Source organism: Bipolaris victoriae (genome assembly GCF_000527765.1).
Source record: "Bipolaris victoriae FI3 unplaced genomic scaffold scaffold_132, whole genome shotgun sequence".
NCBI lineage: Eukaryota > Fungi > Ascomycota > Dothideomycetes > Pleosporales > Pleosporaceae > Bipolaris > Bipolaris victoriae.
The window spans coordinates 1-25840 of NW_014575260.1; the positions used below are offsets into that span (position 1 = coordinate 1).

The window sequence follows — 25840 nt, forward strand, 5'->3', positions numbered from 1 at the left end:
ACTGCTTCTAGCATTCCAGGCTCGAGTGTCACTGCTTCCAGCATTCCTGCATCTAGCACCCCCGCTTCCAGCAGCGCTACTATGGTCAGCTCCAGCTCTATTGAAATTCCCAGCAGCACCCCAGTTGAGCTTTCTTCTATTCCTACCATCTCCCCCTCCGCTTCCAGCAGTAGCATCTCCGTTGGACCATCATCTGTCCCCACCGTCTCAGCACCCGAGAGCACCAGCAGCTCTGTCGTTATTCCTTCAGGTAGCGAGACCTCAACTTCCTGCAGCACTTCAAGCGGCGCCTATCCCACTGGTGTGAACTCTAGCTATGGCGTATATCCTACTGAGTCAGCAGTGTACCCAACTGAGACATACTCTGCCAGTAAGGGTGCCGAGTACCCAGCCGAGAGCTCCAAGGGCTACGGAGAATACCCAGCTGCGTCCAGCACTGGTTATGACAGCACGCCTTCTGTCACCGAGAAGCCTGAGCAATCCGAGTACCCGACTGTTCCCACCGGCTCTACCACCAGTGTCGTTACCAGTAAGTTCAAGGTAGCATTTAACCCTAAGAAAACATACTAACTTCCCGAAGCCACCTACGTCGATGTTTGCCCCACTGGTCTCACCACTGTCACCACGACGTACGTTGAGACTGTTTGCACCAAGTGCGCGAAGCCCACCGGCACCGCCGATGTTCCTGAGGGATGGACCACGAGCGTATACACTGCCAGCACCTTGACTGTGACAATCACCAAGCCCATTGCCACCGTCACTGCTGTGCTTGAGTACCCATCCTCCGCTCCTTCGGTCGTGTACCCTGCGGAGTACCCTGCTTCCCCCATTTCTTCTGGAAAGCCTGCATATCCAGTCGTGCCTGAGGCTTCCAAGGCTGCGTACCCTGTCGTCCCTGAAGCCTCCAAGGTCGCGTACCCTACCATCCCTGAAGTCTCCAAGGCCGCTGAATACCCCACTGTTCCTGAAGTCTCCAAGGTTGCTGAGTACCCTGTGGCTCCTGCATCTTCTGCGGCTCCTGAGTACCCAGCTCACTCTGTGCCTTCTGTGCCCTCCGCCGCTCAGCCCGCCTCTTCGCCTGCTGCCGAGTACCCCTCGTATCCTGTTGGCACTGGCTACCCCAAGAAGCCCGTGGACCATGAGGCTGTCAGCAGCACGCACGTGACTCTCAGCAAGGTTGCCGTTCCTACTTACATTCCTGCACCTTACCCATCGGCTGGTGTTCCTTACATCCCTGCCGGCCCTGCTAAGAACGCTACTAGCGAGTATGTCCCCATGCCCACTGGTACCGGCAAGCCCGTCACACCTCTCCCATCTATGCCACCGCAGTTTGAGGGCGCTGCTAGCCGCGCTAGTGTCGGCTTCATGATGTTTGTTGGTGCTGTCGGTGCTGTTCTTGCCATGTAAATTCTTTGAATAAGAGAGTTATGCATGGTGGTGAAGTGTGTTTGTAGTTACTTTGATTCTCATGTAAATAAATGCTTATATCCGCGTTCTACCGACTAAAATTCAATGTCGCGCAATTATTTGCAATGCTCATAATACCCAGTTACTATCATGTCGTGATGTCTCGTGTCATAATGGCCTTTTGCGTAAACGTGTTAGTTCCAAGGTGGGGAACAACCAGAAGTATGCCAAATGTAGTAAGATGTGTTCATCACCACATCTCAGGTTGGCATCTGTATCCTTGGTCCCGAACAAGGGTTGCCATCTCACTGCGCAAGTCTCTACATATGTCGGCGGTGATTGGTCGTGGAAGGGAAACGGCAGGCCGCGGGGGAGAGCTTGGAGCACAAACGTGGTGGAGACAGCCTAGTCACCTTTCGTCATTCGTTCGCGACCTCCAGCGACGACTTGTACGCGCCGCCCGCAACCACGTCCCAAACTTTACTGCCAGGGCGCCGAGATGCTCACACAGAAGCCGTCGAATTTACGAATTGTTCCGCCTGACTGACATTCCCCGATTCGCTTTACCTTCGTCTAGGTGTTTCTAGAAGCCTCGCCTAGTCTTCCTTCTGTCTCTCCGCTACTTTCTGGGGTTGCCTTTCACACAGCACCTGCTGCTACTGGCAAGCCTCAACACCACCCGATATGAAATACACAATCTACGACCGGCTGCTCAAGCGAGAGGTTGGTCAAGAGCGCAGCAAGTACTCAGACATCCGATCGATATACGGCGACCGGAAATGGATCGATAATCTCGACATCGTAAACGAGCTTGAAGGTCACAACGGATGCGTCAACGCCCTTAGGTGAGAGATCGCTTTACAGATATTCAAGGGAAGTATCTAACATCACTAGCTGGTCGAAATCTGGCCGTCTCCTCGCTACCGGCTCCGACGACCACCGCATCAACATTCATGCATATCACCCCGAATCATCGACCGACCAGTTCAACCTCACCACGTCTATCGAGACAGGTCATCGCTCGAACATCTTCTCCGTAAAGTTCATGCCTTACTCGGGCGACCGTACCATCGTTAGCGCAACAGACGACGTGAGGATATTCGACATTGAGCATTCAGGTCACTCGGCCTTCCGAACTGCGTCTAGAGCAGGTGGTGCGCGAAACTTGGGTACAGCACGGAGCAGAGTGACACTGACCGAGGCCGATACAAATGCAAAAGCATTCCGCTGCCACACCGACACTGTGAAGAGGATTGTCACAGAAGACAACCCATTCTATTTCATGACCTGCTCCAACGATGGAGATGTACGTCAATGGGATATAAGGCAGCCAGCCAGGGCATATCCACCAGCACGAGACAGCATGCTTCCGGCGTGGGCAAGGGACGACGACGCATCTGATGATATTCCGCCTCCACTCATCTCGTACAGTCGATATGGACTGGATCTTAACACGGTTTCTTGTTCCCCTAGCCAACCCCACTATATAGCACTTGGTGGGGCGCACCTTCATTGCTTCTTGCATGATCGGCGCATGCTTGGCCGTGACATCAACCGTGAGCGCGGTTCCAGACTTTCCACTCCAGCAAGTTGGAACGAGAACGATGAGGAGCTTCTAGGAAAGGCGACACAGTGTGTTAAGAAGTTCGCGCCCAATGGGAAGCAACGCATGAGTAGAAGCGACAGCGGTCACATCACTTCATGTAAAATAAGCGACGCGCAGCCCAACGAGCTCATCGTAAGCTGGTCTCAAGACCACATCTATAGCTTCGACATTTTGAGAAGTCCGGATGCGAGAGAAAATGTAACACCAACAAAAGCATCAGGCAGTACATCTGGTCGTCGGGTCAAGGACAGTGCCAAAAAACGCAAGCGACCAAAGTCAAGTGCATCGTCTCAAGAAGCCGCTGAGCGGGCAGGATCTAGGCCACGAAATGATAGTACGGAAGATGACCTTGCACTACGCGTCACCTATGGCAATGGACAAAGTGAAGATATTCGCATCCAGACGCCTGCTGAGAGTCGCCTAACTCAGGAGCAACTGAACGAATTGCGATCAACCGACCACTACCGTATTGCGAGTACAACTGTCAAGATAGCAAAGCGCATATTCGATCTTGGTGAACACGGAGAGACCGGACTGCAACTGGCCTTCACCTCCATCCTCGGCTTGGCAAACTCAATAATAGCGGATATGGATGACATAGATCGGACATGGACTTATCCAATTGACCCAGATCCCGTTGATGTGGCGGTACAAAACAAGCTCCGTGACAGCAGGGCAGCTTCGCGCCGGTTTGTGCAAGCAGCTGGAACGCTGGCACGAGTGTTGGGTGGACAGCTGTTGACTGGATCTAGCTCAGACGCTTTGATTGCACAGTACTTTGCATCGATTCAGCCAGCGCCACGCGAGAGAGAGTTGCCTCGGCATCAACATTTCGGATATGACTTTTTGAAAGCCATACTTTTGTGGCTTGATAGTGGCCCGGGCGCAGTAGTAGAGGGATTCTCTGGACGGAGTAGCAATGCTCGTCTACCTCTCCCGCATGGGGCAGACATGGACGCCATACAAGAGCAACTGATTCCTTACCTGATGAACCTTGCAGGCGATGATAGCATTGTCAATCCTGATGCTTCCAAGTTTGAGACGGACGCCACTCGAATTCTATTTTCTTCTGAGATTGAAGCAGTTGATGCCTTTGGTCAGGCGCTACGGATACCTTTTGCAGATCTCACTGGCACAAACGGAGATGGGACGGAGGGAGATTCGACAGAAGAACCTACACAGACGCGAAGTGCAGCAAAAAGGAGATGGGCATATCAAGTTGGAAGGGGGGTACTGCTCAACGCTTCGAAGGACATCAACTTTGCTTTCGTGGATCGCGCCTATGGCGGTCGTGGCATCTCGGACAAACAAATCAGAGCCGAAGAGAGAGCGCTGAGAGCACGACAAGCAGATATCGATCCTCTGATCGATGAAGGCCCTGTCCGTGATGCAGAGTTGATTAGGACATCGAACCAAGAAGCAGAAAACGAGGACGGTTCCACAAGCTCGGCTACCCCAACAGGATCGAGGTCCACCGTCGTTCAGAATCCTGGGGAAAACGAGGAAGGGGAAGAACAAAATGATGACGACGAAGACGATGACGATGATGAGGATGACGAAAATGATTGGTATGGCGACTCTGAAGATGGATTAGACGAGGATTCTGAGAATTCGGAGGACGAAGATGAAGAGGGACTACGGCGGACAAGAAGTGGACATATGCTATGGCGTACCGACTTTGGTCGCAGTCGCTACAAACGATGGAAGGTTGAACGCGACGTGCCTTGCGCACCTCATACCCGTGTTTACACGGGACATTGCAACGTCAAAACGGTAAAAGATGTCAACTACTTTGGTCTTCAGGACGAATACGTTGTCAGCGGAAGCGACTCAGGTCACGTTTTCATTTGGGATCGAAAGACCTCACAACTTCTCAACATCCTGGAAGGGGATGGAGAGGTTGTGAATGTTATTCAAGGTACGTTTGTCAATTTGCACAAAACCAGATGTCTAGCTAACAGGACCTAGGCCATCCTTATGAACCACTCATGGCTGTATCGGGCATTGACCACACAGTGAAGATATTCTCACCAGATGCTCATCTCCAACACAACGCTCGAAAAGGCGTAGGCGTGCATTCGGCAGACCCCACTTCCTTCTCTAGCATCCGCTGGGGTCGCCGTGGCCGTAATGTCACCACTGAACCCGCAGCCGAAACCGAGACTGAGCCTGCAACTGCAGCACTCAGTGATAGCGATGACGAGGTTATGCCTGGCGGACTTGCTAGTCGGCGCAGGATGCATCAGAGTTATCAAATCACAAGCCAGAATGACCTGGATCGCAAGGGTGAAAGAGACGATTATTTCATCAGCCAGGCGGTATTTGCGCAACTTGCTAGACACCTGGCTAGAGGTCAAGTCGGCGGTGTTGGAAATGGTGGTGGCGAGGAAGGAGAGGAAGGCAACGAGGCAATTGTCATCACTGAGGACAATTGTAGTATCATGTGAAAAGGACACTAATTGTAAAGCCAAAAAAAGAAGGGAAATGCTTGCAGTTCGGCGTATAGGCTGTGATATCTTCACAATCACCTGTACCAGGCCAGGATTAAGCCATTCTAGAAAGGCAACGACTAAAAGTCAATATTATACTATCATCTGTCAATTCCAGTAACGACCCTGTAGTGTTACACTGAGACCCCTTTTACGGGTGATGGGTTTCACCCCATTACTCCAGAGCCAAGTCCATATCTAGGACTAGCTTTTGTTTATGATGCCTTCTTTTGCTGGGCCTTGAGTGCCTTCTTGCGATTGCTCTTGATCATTACTACCGAGACGAAACTGCCAACGACGGTGGTACCGAGAATAAGGAGGATGACGGGGATGCGGATAGCCCAGACGCGAGGGAGGAAGAGAGAGTGAAGGATGTGGTCATCATCAACAAAGGGCTATAGATGTTTATTAGTACATGTGTTGCGGCCAGAAAATCTTCAAATGGTAGCCATACCATGAACAGTGTCCAGACGGTGTAGTAGACGAAGACGGCAGTCGCTGCGACGAGCATGCTGAGACCCACGAGGCGATCGGCCTGTTTACAGTTAGTCTACATTGTTCTTGATTGTGCATGCTCAATCTCATACCATTGCGAAGTTTTGTTGGAATAAGGAAAGAGTGAAATTAATTAGGAGTGAGACTGGGTTGCAACCATCATGCTGTCCCTTTCCTCCCTCTCTCCCGGGAAGACGCGCCAAGCCCAGACCCCTGTCGGCGAAACCGCGGTCCGTCCGCCGCAACTGCATTGCTGGGCCAGCTTCCAGGCTAAACTTTTGCGAGGCGCGTCACCTTACACGCCTCCACTTTGACTTCTCCCATCTTCACCCTTCCTCCCCCCACCCCCCGCGACCCTCTTACTAAGCGGTCATGGAGGTCGCATCTGCCGTCCGACTACCTTCGCCTTCACCAGAGCCCGAGGTCGATGCGCAAGATGTTCCGCGCAAACGCGAGCGCTCGCCATACGATGGGCCGAGTGCTGGGCCATCCAAGAGAAGTCGGAGAGATGAGGAGGATGACCATCGCAACGGAGAAGCTGGCCGTCGCCCGGCGCCGAAGCCAACGACCGATGACCTGCCCGAGGACGACTCGCGATTGAAGCTCTTCCAGAATGCCTTCAGCGCGAACCGGAAGCTGCCGATTGACGACTCCAAGACACGTGCTGGAGGCGCGTACATCCCACCCGCTCGCCTGCGCGAGATGCAAAAGTCGATTACGGACAAGAAGAGCGCAGAGTTCCAGCGCATGGCTTGGGAGGCGCTGAAGAAGTCGATTCAGGGTCTGATTAACAAGACGAATACCGCCAACATCAAGATGATTGTGCCTGAGCTATTTTCCGAGAACCTGGTGCGTGGACGAGGCCTGTTCTGCAGAGCCATCATGAAGGCGCAGGCGGCCAGTTTGCCCTTTACCCCGATTTACGCAACCATGGTAGCCATTGTGAACACCAAACTACCTCAGGTCGGCGATTTGCTGGTTCGTCGTTTGATCGTACAGTTCAGGAAGGGATTCAGGAGGAATGACAAGGCCGTTGCGCTGTCGAGTACCATGTTTCTGTCCCACCTCGTCAACACCCAGGTCGTCCATGAAATCCTCATTGCGGAAATCCTCCTGCTCCTACTCAACAAGCCTTCCGACGATTCTGTTGAGATTGCTGTCGGCATCATGAAGGAAGTCGGCGCTTTCCTCGACGAGATGAAACCTGCCATTGCCAACGCCATCTTTGACCAGATGCGCAACATCCTCCACGAAGCTGACATTGACAAGCGCACGCAATACATGATCGAGGTGCTTTTCGAAGTTCGGCGCACAAAGTACAAGGACAACCCGGTCGTGAGGGAAGAGTTGGATCTTATTGAGGAGGAAGATCAAATTACTCACAACCATACACTTGAGGGTGATTTGAAGGTTGAGGATGGCTTGAACATTTTCAAGTTCGATCCTGATTACGAAGCCCACGAGGAGGAATATGCAAAGATCAAGGCGGAAATTCTGGGTGAAGAGGAGGGCAGTGACGATGACGGATATACGGATGCGTCATCCGAAGATGAGGAAGATGAAGAGATCAAGGCTATGGATGTCAAGGATCAGACCAACGCGGATCTCGTCAACTTGCGCCGAACCATCTACCTCACCATCAAGAGTAGTGGTGGATTCGAAGAGTGTGTACACAAGCTGATGCGAATCAACCTGCCACAGGGTCTGGAGAACGAGCTCACTACCATGATTGTGGAGTGCGCTAGCCAGGAGAGAACCTACGAGAAGTTCTACGGTATGATCGGAGAGCGGTTCTGCAAGCTGAACCGGATGTGGACAGACCTGTTCGAGGAAGCATTTGCGCACTACTACGAGACCATTCACCGTTTTGAGACGAACCGCCTACGCATCATCGCCCAGTTCTTCGCCCATTTGCTAGCATCCGACGGTATCGGCTGGCACGTCTTCCAAGTCGTGAAGATGACGGAAGAGGACACGACTTCTAGTTCTCGTATCTTTGTCAAGATTCTTTTCGAGGAGCTTCTTGCCTCGCTCGGCCAGAAGGCTGTAGTTGAACGCTTCAAGGACCCTATGCTCCAGGACAGCCTTACTGGCATCTTCCCCACAGATGCAGATGACCAGAGCAAGACACGCTTCTCGATCAACTTCTTCACTGCTATCGGCATGGGTGTGCTTACCGAGGGTATGCGTGACTGGCTCAAAAACAGTGCACCCAAGCCAAAGCCACTTCCCGAGCCAGAGAGTGATTCGGAAGACGATCGCAGTGTTTCATCGCGGTCAAGCTACACCTCGAGCAGTTACTCTCGATCACGAAGCCCTGTTCGCAGAAGGCGTGATTCGAGATCTAGCTCGCGAGGCAGGTCTTATACACGCAGCCCAACGCCCGACCGCAAGCGTGGTGGTCGTGGCAGGAGTGCTAGCTATGACTCCGCATCCCGCTCACGATCTCGCTCCCCAACGCCCCGTAAGCTCAAGAGCAAGCGCTCTTACTCATCCTCCCTTTCCCGTTCCCGCTCCCGCTCTCGTTCTGCGCCACCTCGCCGTCGAGGCCGCAGCCCTTCATACTCCGTATCCCGCTCTCCACCACCAAAAAGCAAATCCACAAGGCGTGACCGCAGCCCTACAGGCTCACTGTCTCGCTCCCCACCTCCGCGCCGTCGAAGATATTCCTCGTCTCCTTCGCGGTCGCCGTCTCCAGCACCAAGACGCAGACGCGATTCAAGCAGCCCTCCGCCATCGAAGGGCAAGGGCAAAGCGAGGGATGATAGTGCGAGCCCACCGCCCAGACGTAGAAGGGATTCTAGCACCTCGCCTCCCAGACACAGGCGTGCGTCGACTAGCCCGCCGCCGTCGAAGGGTAAGGGCAGAGCGAGGGATGATAGCGCTAGTCCACCGCCGAGGCGCAGGAGGGATTCTAGTACTCCGCCACCGAGAAGGAGGAGAGACTCGTAGTGCGATTCGTGGATGTAGAGGACGAAAATATTTTGGTATGGGAGACATGTGTTGAGTACTGAATCGGAATAAGGTATGGCGATATCGTAGTATTTGTATATTATTACAGCATTTGCGGCGAAATTGAGCGAAAATGAGTTCTTGCAAAATATGAAACTTCTTTTGAATGAATACCAAAAAGTCATACAGCCCGCACCACATTCTTTGTATCTTTCCCTTATCCAAAGTTGCTGGCAGTTTTAATACAACAATGTCATTATCCACCGTCATCATATTCATCGTATAAGAAACGTGCATAATGACCTCCCACCACCCCTTCCTCATACAGACCTCTCAGCACCACACCCTAAACCCAACCAAACAAGTCTCACTCAGTCTCACCCCCTTCACTCACCAAATTCAGAAAGCACCCGCGCCCAGCGCAAACGAAGGGGAAGGCACCCACTCCCACCACTACTCCACTCGCATCACTCCCCTCAAACCCGTAACCCGCACCTTCCCCCTTCACTCGAACTCCCCCCCCCCCTCCCTCAAACAAACACAACCCGCCACTTCACCTGCTCCAATCAGCAAACGGCGAAAATTTCACCGCTGGTCGAATCCGGTAGTCACCTCGCGAAGCGGGAACCTTGCTTTCTTTCTCACTCAAGCCTTTCTTCACCCGTGGTTCACCTTTTTGCACCGGTTAACAACGAACGCGGAAACCTAAGATTTTACGACTACTACTGCTACTTGAGCATAACTCACGCATGCAAACGTAGCTGAGTAACGCTACAACTACAGCTACGCACCTACGTTCACATCACACGACCCTACGAAAGAAAGAAAAGCGAATATGGCGGAACTCGTGGCGAATCTCCGGCCGTACGAGTTGGATGGCGCTCTGGAGCGTGATGGCGAGGGTGAGGACTGCTTCGTGCTTGATGTTGGGGCTGATGGGGAGGGTGGGCCGGTTGAGTCTGTGAAGTGGGTGGAGCGGGTTGTGGAGGCGCGGATTGCTTGTGGTGAGGAGGTGGGTGGGGGGGTTAGGAAGGTGTATGTTGTTGGGGAGTGGAGGAGTGCTGTGGATGAGGAGGAGGTGGGGGATAGAGAGCATGAGGTAAGTGTTTGTTACTTTTCGTTGAGGGGATTATAGGGAGTAAGAGAGGTACTGATGCTGCTGCAGTTTCATGGGAAGAGCAAGTCTGAGCGGGAGTGGGAGGAGGCGGTGGGAAAGATTGCGAAGATGATTGAGAAGATGCCTGGTTTGAAGGAGTTGACGTAAGTTCTCTCTTCATCCTTTCAAGGGTTATTTGTTAACACGACGCAGCTGGATCGCAGGTATCCCCTTCATGAGCGTAGTCTGGGAGACGCTCCCCACATCCCTTACGAAGCTCGTTCTCGATCTCGGCCAGCCCATCCGCATCGAGCAGGATGGCGACATCGAGTACAAGTCGTACATTACGCAGACGGATATGCGGCCTCTTGTCCAGCAGACCGAACTTAAGGAGCTCCGGCTGTTCCGTATGCACGACTCGATGCAGTCTGTTGTCTGGGAGACTATATTTATGAATGTGTCCGAGAGTGGCATGCGTGTTGCTGACTTGCAGATGGCTGCTGAGCCGCTTGTTCGTGCGACGCACTGGCATAAAGCTGAGGATGTGAGGGGCTTGACGGTTCCGAAGCAGGACTCTAATGAGAAGGAGTACAAGTGAGTTGGAATTCTCTAGCCCTGAGTAAGATGATGTTGTCCAACCAGAGGCTTTGGCAATTTTCAGGGGCATCGAAGGAAAGGGTGTTTTACACCACTCGTTCGGCATGGGCGAATATCTCGATGCTTTCTGCATGCGCAAGGCACGTATCGCTGCAGGTCTGGATGAAGCTAAGCCACTTCCACTGTGGTAAGTGGTGTTGATCTTGAAGAAAAAATGTAAGCCATCACTGACATGGTTGACTAGGTGCCTTAAGCTTGACGGCTTCGTTGTCGATTATCTTCCTTTTGAGCATGAACTTTCTCGCATCTCCTTGCTGACCTGCGGTAAAAACTGCATTGATAGCGGCCTGCGAGCTCCGAAGACCCCGCTTACTCCCCACAATGGATGGAGCAAGATTTTCAACTGTGCCATTTCGCGCTGTCTTGTTCAGTGGCCCAACTGGACTGGAACCTTTGACGATCATGGCGATCAGCATGACAACCATGGCCAGATTGTCTCCCAGGAAACTGTCCTTTCGACCCCAGCCAATGGACCGCTGTCGCCTTCTCCGATGCCCTTGACAAAGACAGCACTTCAGATGAAGGAAGTGGGAGATGCCATTGACAGTATTATCAAGAAAGGAAAAGGCCCTCCTAGCCTTTCAAAATCTCTTTCGCTGATAGGCATTGAGGCGCCGTTAAGCATGGCTTCAGACGTGTCGGTCTGTGGTTCTGATGTCGCTACGCCAGCTGCCGGCTCAGTGTCTCCAAACTCTCCCAAGATGCCTACGGTCGACGGCTCAGCCACGTACAGTAATGCCGCTTCGATGGGTGCCAGCCTAACCTTAGTTAAGAGCGCCAATACGGTGCAGTCGGGCATATCTACTGATAGCAGCTTCGACAATGTGAGCCCAGTGGATGGTTTTGCAGCCAACGGCTTCGACAGCATAGCGCCTAAGGAGAAGACCATGCCCAAGACTAGCGGCTTCAAGCACAAGGTAAGACGATCTTTGGACTGGCTTTCCAGCTCGCGTTCTGATTCTGGCGAAACTGTTTGATTCTGGCATGGAATTACTCGATTTTATTTGTTTTGCGGGCGTTGGAATTTCATCATTATCACGGGGCTGACGCTAGGGAGTGAGGGACATGTAGAGGGTTTGCTGGCAACAGCATGATATGCCCTTTGATTGTCTCTTTTCTCTACTTTTTTTTTCAGGAGCAACTACTGAGGAATGGACTGAGCTGGAGTCATGGGGGGACAATGGAGGATTTGACGACACTACGACGCACATTCAGGGCTTTTCGCAGCACTTGGGTGGTCGGGAGATTGTGGTTCGGGAATGGCGTTGTGGCAGAGGAAGGGAGGCCTTCTGGTCTGTGTCTATGTCTGTGTGCGATAGTCCAAGACGCGTGGAACACAGTCTTCGAGTCTTGGACAGGGTATCGCGTGTGCTCGAGGCAGATGATAGGCGATGAGTTAATTGGCGCATTCAACATGGGATTCCTAGGTTTATAGAAAAGCAGACTTTGCCGTATTGGCGCTAGCTATGGTGGACCTGTGCTGCTGGCACGTATGCAGGCTTCAGGAGCCGACATGATGTGTATGGCTGCAGACACTGTACCGCTGAAGGGGCGCAGTGCGGTGTGAGGCGTAGCCGCCGTTGGAGGATATAGAGGTGCATACATGGCTAGAGGTTCAGTACAGTAGTCGGCGTGGGTGAAGGGTGCAAGTGCAGGGAGATGGGTGTGACGTTTGGTTTGGAGCCAGTGGACGCGGGCCGCTCCTTCCTGCTCGCACGGAGGACCGCCGATTGGGCAGGCGCGTGTGGGAGGGCGGGGAGCAAGCGCGATGAGGTAATTGCGGCGAAGAAGGGAGTTGCTGTACTGTAATTCTACTAGGTGCATATGTATATATGGAAGTATACAAGTATACGCGCAAGTCGATACATCTGGGGACGACTGATCTACCTGCACATCCTCACTTGTGTACGTAAGCCGGACGGGGGCGGTGCTGTTCCCTGCTTTGCTGGTGGCGGTCGCTAATCACACTTGGTCATTCCGCTTTCCGTCTTGCGCTGTACCTTGGCCAAACCGCCCCCATGTCCTCCATGCCCGGCTTAGCACAACAAGCACGATGAGTTGGCAATCCATCGTTGCCGTCACCGTCACCGAGCACCACGGCTGCTGTCAGGGCACCACTCGCCCCTCGTAGCCGTCGAGTCGCCTTGCATGCCTGTTGTGCTGCACACCGGCCAGTGCGACTCCACCTGACCCAAGTTCCATTACCCTCGGTCGCATCTGCTACTGCTGCTACTACTGCTGCTGCTACTGCTGCACACCCGGTGATCCTCTGCGCCCTCGACCAGCCGCCGCTCTCCCCAAAAGGACCGCGATCGCTCGGCTGCCTGCCTTCGATGCCCACTTGATCCCACGCTGTTGTCTTCTCCAGTCACTCGTTTTATTCGATATCGCTTTCCCCGGGCGCCGCGCTTCCGAGCGCTGCGGCTGAAGGTCCGCCTCCAATCCGGGCGACGTTTGGCTTCGTCCATAACACAAAAACCCTGACATATCGGGGCACCAACTGGCGCGCCTTCGCCTTGCGACGACGCCTCAGCGCATGCGTGTCAAGTCGACTCGTACGTTTAGCATCCGCGCGCAATTCGCTGTTCTGTTTTGTCCAAGTGTCGGTGAGAGGTGTAAGTCGACATTCATGATGCTTTCCCAGCCACCTCCCAGCCCTTTCACCTTGCACCCCCCAACCTCCCGGTCACTCGCGCGTACACTCGCCCCCCGGCCGCGTACCAGCAATGGCTCCTCTGTTAGCAATCCCCCCAGTCTCTGTGTCTAATCCCCTACTTTGCAGCCAGCCTTCGTGCATTTCCGCTATAAGCAGCCCTTCGTGTGCCGCTTAGCTTGTCCCCCCTCCCCTCGAGTACCCGCCGCCGCCGCCGCTGCTGCTGCTGCTGCTGCTGGCGCATCTAATTCCAACCCGGCGGGTGCCTCCTCGACGGTTCAAGGGCAATTGAGCCCTGCGCGCTGGTCCCTGGCCTCACGGTGACGTCCAGCGGTCCATCACCGCCCGCAAACATATTTCCCTCTCACGACTCATCTTCACGAGACCACGACCGAAACGCGCCAATAGCCTTTCCCGAATATCGTACCTCGCTCCAGCTACGCCAAGACCAAGCGGAAGCCTTCTATCGCACGCAGCACAATCGCTCAAGAGCCTCAAGCTCTACCGGTAGTGTCGCAAACAGCCTCCGCCGCACGCCAAACTTTGAGCGCGCCAGGTCGGCCGAACCGGGCCAGCAGCAACAGCGTGTTCGGTTCGAAACACCTCGCCCTTACTCTACAGAACCTCATCCTGCCCTTCGAATCAGTCGGCGTACTGCATCAGCAATACGCTTCGTGCTCGAAGAGGCGCTTCGCGTCCCACATCCATTCACCCCGGACCTGGTTGAAGAAAACGCCCAAATGTCAGACTTGACGAGTGGGCGCGCTGCCAATGGCGGGGCCCGTACAACTGGTGGTCCCGTGCCTGTCGATCGCTCCAATATCCGCACCCCTACGCAGATCATGAACGCTAGGCGGCAAAGGGCTGAAGTGGAGGAACAAAGAAAAGCCGCAGAGGAGGAACGCAGGAGAGCCAGCGTGGAAAGAAGAGCTCAAGCTGTTTCTGGTGTAGCTGGAGCACCCACAACAGAAGCCGGAACCCAGAGGCAGCCTCAAGCAGCTCCGAGACCCGGCGATCAGTACGTACAATATCCGGCATCGTCTGGGGGAGTGCCACGTCAGCCCGAACGGCCCCTTCCACCCCAGGGTACAATGAACGATCCACAAGATGCAACAACGGGCGCGTCGCAGTCGAGGCCAAGGGCCGCTACGCAAAGCCAGCAGTCGACTCGGCCTACCCAGGCGAATCTCGGCGTGCCGACTACTGCAGAGCCAGGCAGGAGACCACCTGGCGCGGGCCATGCTAGGCGCCCTTCTGCTCCTCCAACCTCATCACAACCAGCACCGTCGGCGGCTGCACAGGCGCGCGCACCGCCTGCGCCAGGTTCGGCTACTGGACAAGCTCGCGAATCAACAACGTCAAATTTTCCACATGCTTTTGAGCGCTGGGAAACCCTCTCTTCGCATTGGGAAGGCCTGACATCGTACTGGATCCGCCGGCTCGAACAGAATACCGATGAGGTCCGTAGAGAGCCGTTGGCTCAGCAATTGTCGCGGCAAATCACCGATCTCTCAGCTGCTGGCGCCAACCTGTTTCATGCCGTGGTGGAATTACAGCGGCTGCGCGCGTCTTCGGAGCGCAAGTTCCAGAGATGGTTCTTTGAGCACCGCCAGGACCAGGAAAGGGCGCAGGAGCGTGAGGCGCAGTTAACAGAGCAGATCAATGCGGAGCGCGAGTTGCGTCTTGAGGCTGAGGCAAATCTCGAGCGCATGGCCACCGAGAAGAAGAATGCGGAGCGGGCCGTGTCGGAGATGAAGCGCGAGTTGCAAATCTCCAAGGAGGAGGCTCGCCGGGCGTGGGAAGAGCTTGGGAGACGGGAGCAAGAGGAGCGTGATCGCACATTTTCGCTAAGGGAGGGTCAGCCTACTCTCGTTGGCGGTGTGCAGGTGGTTCCAATGGCGCAGAACATGGGACGTGGAGGAAGGGGCCATGGTGATGATACCTACGGCGGTGCACAGAGTGGGTCAGGCATTGAGCAACACTATTCTTACGAAGAGGGTCCTCAATCGCCGACCGATACTGATCCCTTTACCGAGGGTGGTCGGCATGGCCAGCGAGAGACCGATATGCCTGCTCCTTTGTCTCAAGGGACTTATGTTCCGTCAGGCGCGGCTTCGAATACCTCCTCGCGACCAGGCGGCGCCAGCTCTGTTGGAGATTCTGCGCTATCTCCAGCTCCTCTGCAGTATCCGTACTACACGTCTGAAGCGCAGCGAACTCCCACCCAGCCCGCTATGTCGCAACCTGAGGCGTTTTACCAGCAACCGGCGTCATATCTGCACCAAGAGTCGGAATCTGGTGTGCCAGAGGACGTACAATCCTATGTCACATCTCAAGCAGAAGAGTCGGAGGCTGATGTCGAGTTTGTCCTTGATGAGAGAGGCAACTACGTCCGCGATGATTCGGGTCGCCGTATCCCATTTCGGTCTATCCAGTCGCCTGTCTCTGACGAATACGACGTAGAAGACGCCCGTCGACGTGAGCTCGAGCATCTGCAGCACTACGGCTCAGCTGCCACATCTCAGGGTGGCTATGCAACAACTTCAAGTGCGTCATCTTCACATGGCCAGGGTTACGCTACCGCTGGAGGTCAACCGGACTACAGCGGCGATGGATATGGTGACGAATGGGTGGGCATGAGACATCACCACCCCACGAGGTTGAGCGATGTACCAGAGGAAGATGAGCGAAGTCGGACTTCCCCCAGCCGAGCGAGCCAGGCCAGTCGAGGACGTCTATACTAGATGAACGATGGACCACCTCCTGTCCACAAGGCAGGCAACCGTTGTTGCTTTACAAGAGAGAGAGATTGCGAGAACTCGATACCTCATGCATGAATTTTTTGGTCCCTTTTTTCCCCGGTCGATTAGGAGAGGAAACCGTTTGTCTTTTAACCCTGGTACGCGCGCACGCTCGCAACGCTCGTCGCGCAATTTTAATCTGATCAGCATGGCATATGTTTTTTTACAAAGCGAAGCATACTGTTATTTTCCCGCCCTCTCCACTACCACAAACCACCAATCATCATCCTCCTACTCACATAGACGTTGTTGTCTTATCTGTCTTGTCTGTCTGCGCGCGCTGCTTTGCTCGATAATTATATACCCTTTCTTATATGAAGGATTCCACCCCTCCTATTACCACCACCACCAAGAGAGAAAAAACTTTTCTTCTGGTCTAATTGAGCATGTTCTATATATATTATATACCCCTCTCTCTCCTCTTCAGAAATTCGAGGGCGCTGGGAGGGGCAAGTTTGGTCCGACCTGAGTTAATGGATTACTGAGTTTTTGCATGTGTAATTTGCGAAAGTTTTGAAATCAAAATTCCCTGTATTAGTAGTGGTTTATTTGTCTTTTTTGGTTTTATGTGTTTTTGGGATTGGGGGAGAGTTTGGTCTTGCGGCGTTTGAAAGCCATGCATGGTGTTCTTAGTTGGGGTTATCATCCTTTTTTTTGGACCGACTCGGGGGGGTGTAAGTTGGTAATTTTGTTGGTTGGCTGGTTTTGGTAATGAGGGAGGGTTAGGGAGGGGAGGTCATTGTGTTTGCGTATGAATAAAATGTTTGGATTAGGGTGTTTAATGATGAAGTTTGGCCGATGCACTTTTTAATGCGTTGGTGATGTTGAAGGGGGAGGGAACGAGTGTAGTGATTGAGGTGTAATAGGGGAAACTGATGGAGATTTCATGACACGGCATCTCTCCACTATTTCATATCAACAAAACAGCATCTCTTTATTTCTCTTGTGAATTTTCGGTAGTAGTGTATTTCATATCAGTTCAATCAAACATGAAGAAAATGACAACAACAAACACAACCGTTCCCCTCTCCCCATCCTCAACCCCTCACAACTTGGCCGCAGCCCTCAAAACCGTACTATCCATCCTCCTCCCCTCATCATCCTGCTCCTTAACCCTCAAATCCGGAAACTCCTCTGGCATAATCCTCCTTGGCCTACTCCCAGGTACAACACTATACCCCTCAAACTCCTCCACCCCCCTCTCCCTCAGAAAATCCTCATCAAGCAACAACCTCCCATTAACCTGTTCGACAGGCGCTTTGATAATCTCCCTAACCGCATCTGAGAAAATGCTCGGCGTCCTTAACTCACTCGCCTGCTCCCTCGCAAGATTCTGCGTCGCCGCACTCTGAATCGCCGTGGCAGGCCAGATACTACTCACCGCCATATCCTTTTTACCTTCACGCGAAAAATCCATGGCGAGACCCATAGTCAAAACCGACATTCCCACCTTCCCAACCGCATACGCTGTCTTTCCCCGAAAAAACCTCGAGTAAATCGGCGGACTAACAATAACAATTCTACCTTGCCACTCCCCGTTTTCTTGCTGGAAATGCGGTAGACAGGCTTGCACGACGCCGTAGAGGCCCTCGACGTTTACGCGCTGCATGAGTTGGAAGCGCTTCATGGGGGTTTTGGCGACGGAGGACCACCAGATTGCGCCGCTGTTGTAGACGAGCACGTCGAGGCGGTTGTAGGTGGAGAGGGTAAGGGCGATGAGGGATTCGATGCTGGCGTAAGAGCGTGTGTCGACGGGGATGGGTGTGGCTTCGCCGCCTGCTTCGCGGATTTCGCGGGCGACGGTGGATATGGTGGAGGCGGGGGAGTTGGGGTCCGGAGGGAAGGGGGTAGTGGTTGAGGCATCCGAGGTGGATTTTGCGGCTACGATGACTGTGTGGGGGTGGTTGTGGGTTAGCTTCTAGTTCTTCTTCTTCTTCTGATTACCCTTCTCTTTTGGTGTTCCCTTTTGGATCTGATGATTCAAGATTTGTCTGGTTGAAGTTGTACACTTGCTTCCTTACCTGCATAGCCATCTTTAGCCAGGTCGATAGCAATTTGGCGACCAATGCCTCGAGAAGCGCCGACCACGAGCGCAACTTGCTTGGTAGACTCTGGCATGATTCGTCTTTGATTGTCTCAAAATACTAATAACTGAGGATGGACAGAATATTCAAGCTTGTGGCCCTTGCTTTAATGGCACATGGGCAAACGACCGTTACATAGAGTCAGTGAATTGCCAGATTTATAATCAGAAAGTCAATTAGAGGCGAGCGGCCTCGGTGTTGAGATCGGATGAACAGTCCGTAATTCCAATAGTTACGCGTTGTGCACAAATCCGGGGTATCGGCATCTACCGTTTTGACGCGTGCGGAGAGGTGGAGTGGTTGGTGGGCGATGATTACTGATGATAAGCTCTGATGAACCTCGGCAGCCAAGACTGCCAGGGTCACGTCGCGCCGACGGGCGACGCTCATAACTTTCGTGATAGAATCCATCTCGTTGCGATTAATAACTAATTCGCCGATACTGAAAAGCGGAGAAATCACGAAAATGCCGGGCAAGATTACGTGCTATCTGGACTGCGGTATGCTTTGTCACTCTCTGGAACCCCAATGAATTCAACGTCACATGCTAATTGCGTATCGCATAGTATCTCCATACTCATACTTCGCTCTGCTTCATCTTGAACGAAACAGATCGATTCTCGAAGCACACAATATCGAAATCGAGTGAGTCTGTCTATCTTGTGGCACCGCGGCGAAATTACCTTGATTCGACGACCTCAAATATGACCAACGGCATCATGCCTCTCCCAAAAGCAAGCGCATGGCTGACTAGCTTTTGACAGTATAGTACCCGTCTTCCTAGGCGGCATCAATGCCGGCAGCGGTAAGTATTACCCGTTCCCCAGCGTATCAGCACCTGCAGAGGCTGGTTCATGCCGATAAGATGGATTCTAACACTGAGACTTAGGCAACAAGCCTCCGTGGACCCTCGAGGCAAAGGCAAAGTATAGCAAGTATGATACCAAGCGGGCGAAAGAATACTTTGGAGTACCCGAGCTAAGAGTCCCGCCATTTTTTCCCATCGTGTCCTTGCTACCACAGCGGGCGCTGTGCCATGTGAAAGAGTCACATGCCGAGCATTTTGTGAGCATCTTCCTTGACATCTTCACTGCTATGTGGAAGAACCACAAAGATGTCAGTAAACCAGAGGTCCTTGCAGAGGTGCTTCAGCTGCGGCTGAAGGAAGACCAGGTCCGAGATGTATTGGCAAATGCAAGCAGTGCGCCGTTCAAGCAGCGTCTCAACGACAACACAAAGGAAGCGCTTGATAAAGGCGCGTTTGGCTGTCCATGGTTCTCTGTCCGGAACTCGAAGGGAAAAGAAGAACCTTTCTTTGGTAGTGACAGGTGAGTGCCCCCTCGCCCATCTCCTCGTTGTCTCGGCGCCTTGCCGCACTTTGTATGCCCGTTCGCGGGGGGACAGGGAAAGCTGAATGGCGACGGGTATATCCGCGTTTAGCAAGGCTTCCGCCCCAGACAAGGGCTGTTATAGTGTGTGACCAGAAAAGCGTGGGTTATGAAACACGGCAGACGATCGGTAGAGAGATGCCAGGTATGCTGACAGATGTGCCGTCTAGGTTCTCTTACATGTGGGAATTTCTCGGGTTGCCGTGGAAGGACGTTGAACTGCTGTCGCCTGGTAATCAGAAGGCAAAGATTTGATGTAGAATATTCTTCAAAGCTTATAAATGGGTCGGCGCATGGGTGTAATCGCGATAGGGCGTTGGTGCTTGAGGCGCGAGGTCGCATGGCGGGCTGTGGTAGATATGAATCCAGACAATTCTGCGACATTAGTTCAAGTGTCTTTCATCTCAGACTTGCTCCCTGTCATTCAAGATTGCATCTTTGTCTTTCCTTCACTGGTCAGACATTCTCCTCACCCCGCCTGTGTGTATACACCTTCTCTCTGGCTCCTATACCCTCGCACTGCCTATGCACGCTGCACTGGCGCTGTTGTGTACTTGCGCTGTGAAGTGGATCGTGTGGCCACCGGAGGCGGATACGAACTTCCCCAGAAATATGCAATAATATGCAAGATAAAGTCTCCGCGACCTGTCCAGGTGGCGCCGCACGCCACCCGAGACGGCATGCCGGGCATGCCGGGCATGCTAGGGCCATGTCTCACATGTTCTGTACAACGACCGTCGCGTTGGCCACTGTTGGCCGTGAGAATGCAGCCTGCCGATGTTATAGAGGCATCAGGCGAGGCGGGAGGGCAGGCCGGTATACATATGTGTGCGCGTTAACCTGGTAGTGACTCTCTAGTCATGGTGGTGCATCGAAACAGAGAGGGGCGTCGTCAGCATCGGGTTAGGTGTTAATAGATACACACACAGGCTTTGTTGCCTTTGGCCAACCAGGAATAGAAACATGAGACTGTAATGGATAAGAGTAGCATTGCTTCCGCGGGGGATGATGTGCCGATCCAGAGGTGATTGCAAGCCTCGTGTGTAACGTGTTGGCATAGTTGACGACATGTCTGGTACGCACAAGGCTCTTGCCGATCAAGCGTACACCATGGCATCAGAAGTTATACGTACCTGCATCTCCAGATTCCATGGCCTCTGGTCTGCTCTTCCACTGGTGTATCTGGCGAACTGCTTGCTGCCAAGCAAGGTCATGCAGTCAACCGTTCGCTTCTGCGCATCAGCCAAACAAGACGACGTAGAACATTTCCCGCCAGCTCAGTTGGCTCTAGACGAGCGAATCCTTACTCGATCTGACGTTTGAGCCATCGCAATCGTAGGTCTGCCAGCCACCCGCTGGGGAGGGCTGAGTCCATATCTCTTCAAGATTGCTAGTATTTGCCTGTCCGCAGCTAGCCACGTTGGAAATGTCAGTGGACCAGGGCAGCAGTGCCACTTTCTGAGCGACATCAAGATTGGTTCCAAATTCTGCCTCTGTGTGCTAAACAAGCCAGTACAGCTCACTTCACAGCCCGACTGCTGCACATTTCCGCCATGCGGTTGCGTAGCTTTCATGGTTCTGTGACTACAGGCCATGGCGGGCCTACCCGAGAGCCCAGGCCCTGTCTTTCCGGCCACCATAGTATAATGGAACACGGGCATCGGATGTGGGTGCTGAGTGCTTCAAACGCGAGTCTCATAGCTTCAGGTGCAGCAGGTCGGGACTGTCTTACAATATAAACGTGTCGACCATCACTCCAACCCCCATACTTACGCTCTCATGTAATTGGACTTGTTTCATCGCCTGGCTTCGGCTTCGTCTCTGCGCTCTGTCTTGCTAGTGTACGATCCAACTGTCATTTTACTGCTGATTTTTCTTCTTCGCTGTCCAGGAGACTCGTCCCACGAGTCACAGTGCGCCAGGAGATACCCTAGAGTGTTTGTATCTGCTCATGCGACCACTGCCGCGGCATTTGCCCATCTTTCGGTTCTTCTGACATCTCGTGGCAGTTCGTGGTTAGGCAAACCTCATTCAAACATCCTCCCTCCAGTTAGCGAGCTAATGATGTGTATCGACTAGGTGCCTTGCGCTGTCCTCCTATTGTACCATATAGGTACCAGGGCCAGCCTTTCTGCACTTGACACCGGCCATTCACACCAAAAGGCCCACACGTTACATTACCATTGCTGTCTTTGGCACAGCGCAGCAGTTCTTCACACTGTTCAAAGTCCCGCAATTTTACCGCCTGTGGGACGCTCGACCACATTGAGCGAATGAAGCGGCGTCACGCAGTGAATGCTGAACATACCTGTGGACCTCGACGCATCCACGCCACCCCGCAATTCCAACGACGCACACTTCACAGGCACCGAACCTCGCAATCATTTCTTTCGCCCGACTAAACATTCACTGCGACTTCGGCACGTGTTGTAACTGCATCCGCCCTGGTCATCGCCATAAGAAGCGCTTGTCGCACGCGCAACCATGACGGACGCTCAAGCACTTGCCCAGCGCTACAGTATAGACGAACATTTTCTGTTCCGTCAATCCTGCTCTTTGTCACAGCCCTGCTTGTCCTGTATCGACCAAGCCGCAGCAGCCTTGCCTCATTTCAACAGCGGCCATCAGGATCTCGTCATGGCACAGTCAATGCTAGTAAGTGATCATCGAATCGGAGCGTCCTCATAGTTGACGAAGATACAGGTAGATCAGTATAGATCTGATAGCCACATGCAGTGTCAGTCCTGGCCATTGCAGCCGGCGCCGGCAGACGATGTCAAGCCATCAGGCACCGCGCCTGTGGGCTCGAGCCCCGGCATGGCATACTCATCAGATCGCAGCTGGAGTGGCGCAGCCGGTGTCTCAACCTCTTTTGACTGTCACCAGGTCATCCAACAAGTTGAGCCATACATCTTACGCCAATCGGACTCCCAGTTTGGCCAGAATAGCGACGTGATGTACAATCACCTTGCCGCCCAGAACGCCATCCCCAAAGGCTGTGGGTATGCCGCGCCGGCAACAAGGGCGCTGGCTCATTTGAATGGGCTGCCACAAGGAGAAAACCCCATCTTGTCTACTGCAGCCATGTGTACATCCATATCGCCAAAGAGTTTTACTAGCGACGAGTTCGACAACTCTTACAGCCCAGAGTCAATGCCGGATCAAGCCTCACCAAGTTACAACTGGGATACAACTCCGATGTATTCTCCGAATACAGTCGTGTCATCACTCAAGCACGAAACTTACTATGCTGATGCCGGACTTCGTGGCATGTCGCAAATGGAGGGTACTTTAGGCTTGTCCCTTGCTCTTTCCACAGACCATACTGCACGAGGACAGACTATCCAGATTCCCAGGAAGGGCCCGGTATCTGCGCCTGAGCATTGTTACTCGCATGCCAGCAATCAGGGCGCGTCTCCATGGTGTAATCCGAAATATTTCTCATCCGCAGACATTATATGGGGCATGCAGTCCCACTCGCCTATAGAGACTGAGTCGCACGCTGCACCCACCCAGGATCGCATCCTGCCTCGATTCCAAGCCCCTCGTAGGGCCAATACGCAAGGTCAACGCGAGCGCAACGACCGAGTGCTCATCGAGGGCAAGAAGAGGGGCGAGACATACAAAGAGATCAAAAAGAAGTTGATCGGGGAGGATCCTGCGGAGTCCACTCTGAGGGGACGTTATCGCTCCTTGACCAAAGACCGGAGGGACCGTGTCCGTAAGCCTGTGTGGACAAAGTTTGATGTAAGAAAGCCCCAAGAATCTAGCCAGAGCTTTACTAATGCTTCCTTAGACGGAGTTATTGAATGAAACTGTTCGGCAGGAGTTGAAGCGCATCGAAAGCAATCTGCAGAACCCATCCGCGTTGAGCATTGAGCAGAAGCTCATGAAGGTCTCCTGGAAGAAGGTAGCCGACTTTATCGAGGAAAACGGTGGATCATACCACTTTGGCAATTCGACTTGCAAGAGGAAGTGGCTGGAGTTGAATCCGGCCTGTGAGTAATTACTGGCAGATCCGAAACGACTGAGGCCGTGCCGAACACGGCACGCATCTCTGGTAAACTTGATGGCTGTCAGGTTATTTTTATATTTTGAGGGGGTTTCCTGCTTTGCAACTTGAGGCTCTTTGAAGCCCCTTTGCCTTTGCTAGGCAGTAAGCACGATGATGCGAGGCACTGGGCTGTTGCAGGCCCAGCGATAACCCCTTGGCGTGTTTCCCATCTTGTCAAGTCTGGAGTTTTTCTCTTTGCGGTCTGTACCACTACGTATTGTCACTTTGTCGGTTGTAATGTCTTTTAAAGCCTTCGCCCCTTATCATCCTGCGGGTGCAAGGCAGCCCCAACTGCATAGATGGGAAAGCTGCAAAGCGAGGCAACTGGATGTTGCCACACAGGAGGTTTTATTGAATAGGATCCTGTATACTATACCCTTTTACAATGCAACAAGTCTTAGAAGACATCTAGAAGTCAGCCTGTCATGGGTATTTGTAATGATGATAGTAAGGATTCGTGTGACAGTAGTGGGTTGATGATGAAGAACGTAGCGCTGAAGTGTGACGTTGACATTTGCGCTACGTACGTACCTTCCTAGTACCGCTAACTCCGAACCCAAAGCTTAAATCATCCCCACCTTCAACACCTGCATCGTTCCGCCCTCCCTCATGAGAATGTCACTCGAACTAGCAGAAGCTCTCCCGAGCATTGTGAGGCGCAAATTTGAAGCTGCAAAAGCCTCGTCAGATCTGATCTTCTCACCAACAGACGTGGCACTCATCCGCACGTCAAATGGCATTCCTGCAAGTCATATACAAGCCATTGCACCAAGCATACAGCTCATGAAGTCTCAGTTTCAACTGCGCTATTGCCCTTCACTAGCAAAGAAGCCTCTACCGAAACTTGCGGGTGCCACGCCCAAGCAAAAGATTGACCCCTTCGAAAACCCGCCAGAAGCACTACACCTTGTTGACATCCCGACCACGAACCCCACGCATTTTCTCGTACTCAACAAGTTCCCGATAATATCTCAGCATTTCATTCTCGCCACAAAGCTAAACAAGAAGCAAACACACGTGCTGGAGCAAGATGATCTGGAAGCGACATACGCTTGCTTAAAGGCATGGCACGAGGAGGGAGACGAACTACAGAGGCGCCTTCTCGCCTTCTTCAACTCGGGAGAGCATAGTGGCGCGTCTCAACCACACCGACACCTACAGTTTCTACCGGTAGAACGCATGCGCGACACTGAAAAGACCAACGGCTGGAACATGCTCATAGACCTAATACTATCGTGCCAGGAAGCCAACCCACCAGGTAAGTCCTCACGAACACTATCTCCTTTCGAAACAGCTAAGACGCACTTGCAGACACCCCAGCCGGGCTATTACAGAACCCTCGGCTCCCCTTCACACACTTTGCTCAGCCCTTCGATTCGGAACCCTCAGGCCCCCAGCTACTTGATATGTATAACCGGTTGTATAAAGAAGCAAAAGCGTCGGTAGAGGCGTTCGTCTCGTCACACCCAGATCAGCTTGCTTTGCACCCAGTCGAAAACGGCGATTTACCAATCAGCTATAACCTCGCCATGACCACGGCAGGCATGGTCATCTTGCCCCGCCGTGCAGAAGGTACCATGCTCCACGGCGACGACGGCAGTGAGATTGGCTTCGTCGCACTCAATGGCACAACATTAGCTGGTACCATGATGGTTAAGAACCAAGGCGAGTGGGATATGCTAAGAAGTCAGCCTGGACTGCTTGACTCCATTCTCGCCGGCATCGGCATTCCCAAAGCCGCTGCTACGGCTAAATTCGGTGCTTCAAATATATGACGATTGGATTCTCATGGTTGATTGTGCGAAATACCCGGTAGCAATTTAGGAAGAGAAAAAGAATAGATGAGTATGACAGTGGGTTGCTTCTCATAGTGCCTTTTCTTCTTTTCCTCCAATATGAAACACAAAGAGAGGATAGGCTGTTCGGTTCCGATAACCACATCAAGAACCATGTTTGATTGGGAAAAAGAAATAAGAATTTCCATCTTTCTGATATTGGGTACCGCATTTCTGGAAAACGAAATGCAAGCTGGCTTTGAACAATATATGAAAAAAAGGGTTATCACAAGAAAAATCAGGCTATGATGCCCCCAAGCAGAAAACAAGCTGTTCCTCGCGCCCGCTACCATGCAGAATGATGCCTTCCCAGCTCTCCATCT

General features: G+C 52.9%; 10 protein-coding genes across 10 annotated transcripts; 8 read left to right on the forward strand and 2 right to left on the reverse strand.

Moving 5' to 3' along the window:
* Positions 1-81: 81 nt before the first annotated feature.
* Positions 82-1407, forward strand: COCVIDRAFT_30842 (hypothetical protein; the record flags this gene model as incomplete). Its single annotated transcript, XM_014696141.1, has 2 exons — positions 82-529; positions 581-1407. 2 exons carry the CDS (start codon positions 82-84, stop codon positions 1405-1407), a joined length of 1275 nt encoding a protein of 424 aa, XP_014551627.1.
* Positions 1408-2091: 684 nt separating this feature from the next.
* Positions 2092-5460, forward strand: COCVIDRAFT_112359 (hypothetical protein; the record flags this gene model as incomplete). Its single annotated transcript, XM_014696142.1, has 3 exons — positions 2092-2252; positions 2302-4931; positions 4982-5460. The coding sequence occupies 3 exons, from the start codon at positions 2092-2094 to the stop codon at positions 5458-5460; spliced, it is 3270 nt and encodes a 1089-aa protein (XP_014551628.1).
* A 257-nt stretch (positions 5461-5717) lies between these two features.
* Positions 5718-6040, reverse strand: COCVIDRAFT_112381 (hypothetical protein; the record flags this gene model as incomplete). The annotated part of the gene is made up of 2 exons (XM_014696143.1): positions 5718-5897; positions 5957-6040. Coding segments are annotated over 2 exons (264 nt in total), but the record flags the coding sequence as incomplete, so codon positions are not given.
* A 329-nt stretch (positions 6041-6369) lies between these two features.
* On the forward strand, positions 6370-8762 carry COCVIDRAFT_112357 (hypothetical protein; the record flags this gene model as incomplete). Its single annotated transcript, XM_014696144.1, has 2 exons — positions 6370-8316; positions 8616-8762. The coding sequence occupies 2 exons, from the start codon at positions 6370-6372 to the stop codon at positions 8760-8762; spliced, it is 2094 nt and encodes a 697-aa protein (XP_014551630.1).
* Positions 8763-9784: 1022 nt separating this feature from the next.
* On the forward strand, positions 9785-11679 carry COCVIDRAFT_42068 (hypothetical protein; the record flags this gene model as incomplete). The annotated part of the gene is made up of 5 exons (XM_014696145.1): positions 9785-10048; positions 10115-10209; positions 10259-10639; positions 10707-10829; positions 10887-11679. 5 exons carry the CDS (start codon positions 9785-9787, stop codon positions 11677-11679), a joined length of 1656 nt encoding a protein of 551 aa, XP_014551631.1.
* A 2008-nt stretch (positions 11680-13687) lies between these two features.
* Positions 13688-16099, forward strand: COCVIDRAFT_112379 (hypothetical protein; the record flags this gene model as incomplete). The annotated part of the gene is made up of 1 exon (XM_014696146.1): positions 13688-16099. A coding segment is annotated over one exon (2412 nt), but the record flags the coding sequence as incomplete, so codon positions are not given.
* Positions 16100-17201: 1102 nt separating this feature from the next.
* On the reverse strand, positions 17202-18274 carry COCVIDRAFT_112353 (hypothetical protein; the record flags this gene model as incomplete). Its single annotated transcript, XM_014696147.1, has 2 exons — positions 17202-18046; positions 18178-18274. The coding sequence occupies 2 exons, from the start codon at positions 18272-18274 to the stop codon at positions 17202-17204; spliced, it is 942 nt and encodes a 313-aa protein (XP_014551633.1).
* Positions 18275-18706: 432 nt separating this feature from the next.
* Positions 18707-19883, forward strand: COCVIDRAFT_112313 (hypothetical protein; the record flags this gene model as incomplete). Its single annotated transcript, XM_014696148.1, has 5 exons — positions 18707-18740; positions 18807-18885; positions 19005-19045; positions 19130-19568; positions 19799-19883. 5 exons carry the CDS (start codon positions 18707-18709, stop codon positions 19881-19883), a joined length of 678 nt encoding a protein of 225 aa, XP_014551634.1.
* A 2382-nt stretch (positions 19884-22265) lies between these two features.
* COCVIDRAFT_42072 (hypothetical protein) lies at positions 22266-23634 on the forward strand (the record flags this gene model as incomplete). The annotated part of the gene is made up of 3 exons (XM_014696149.1): positions 22266-22283; positions 22371-23375; positions 23425-23634. 3 exons carry the CDS (start codon positions 22266-22268, stop codon positions 23632-23634), a joined length of 1233 nt encoding a protein of 410 aa, XP_014551635.1.
* A 657-nt stretch (positions 23635-24291) lies between these two features.
* Positions 24292-25457, forward strand: COCVIDRAFT_42073 (hypothetical protein; the record flags this gene model as incomplete). The annotated part of the gene is made up of 3 exons (XM_014696150.1): positions 24292-24426; positions 24478-24940; positions 24994-25457. 3 exons carry the CDS (start codon positions 24292-24294, stop codon positions 25455-25457), a joined length of 1062 nt encoding a protein of 353 aa, XP_014551636.1.
* Positions 25458-25840: the final 383 nt, after the last annotated feature.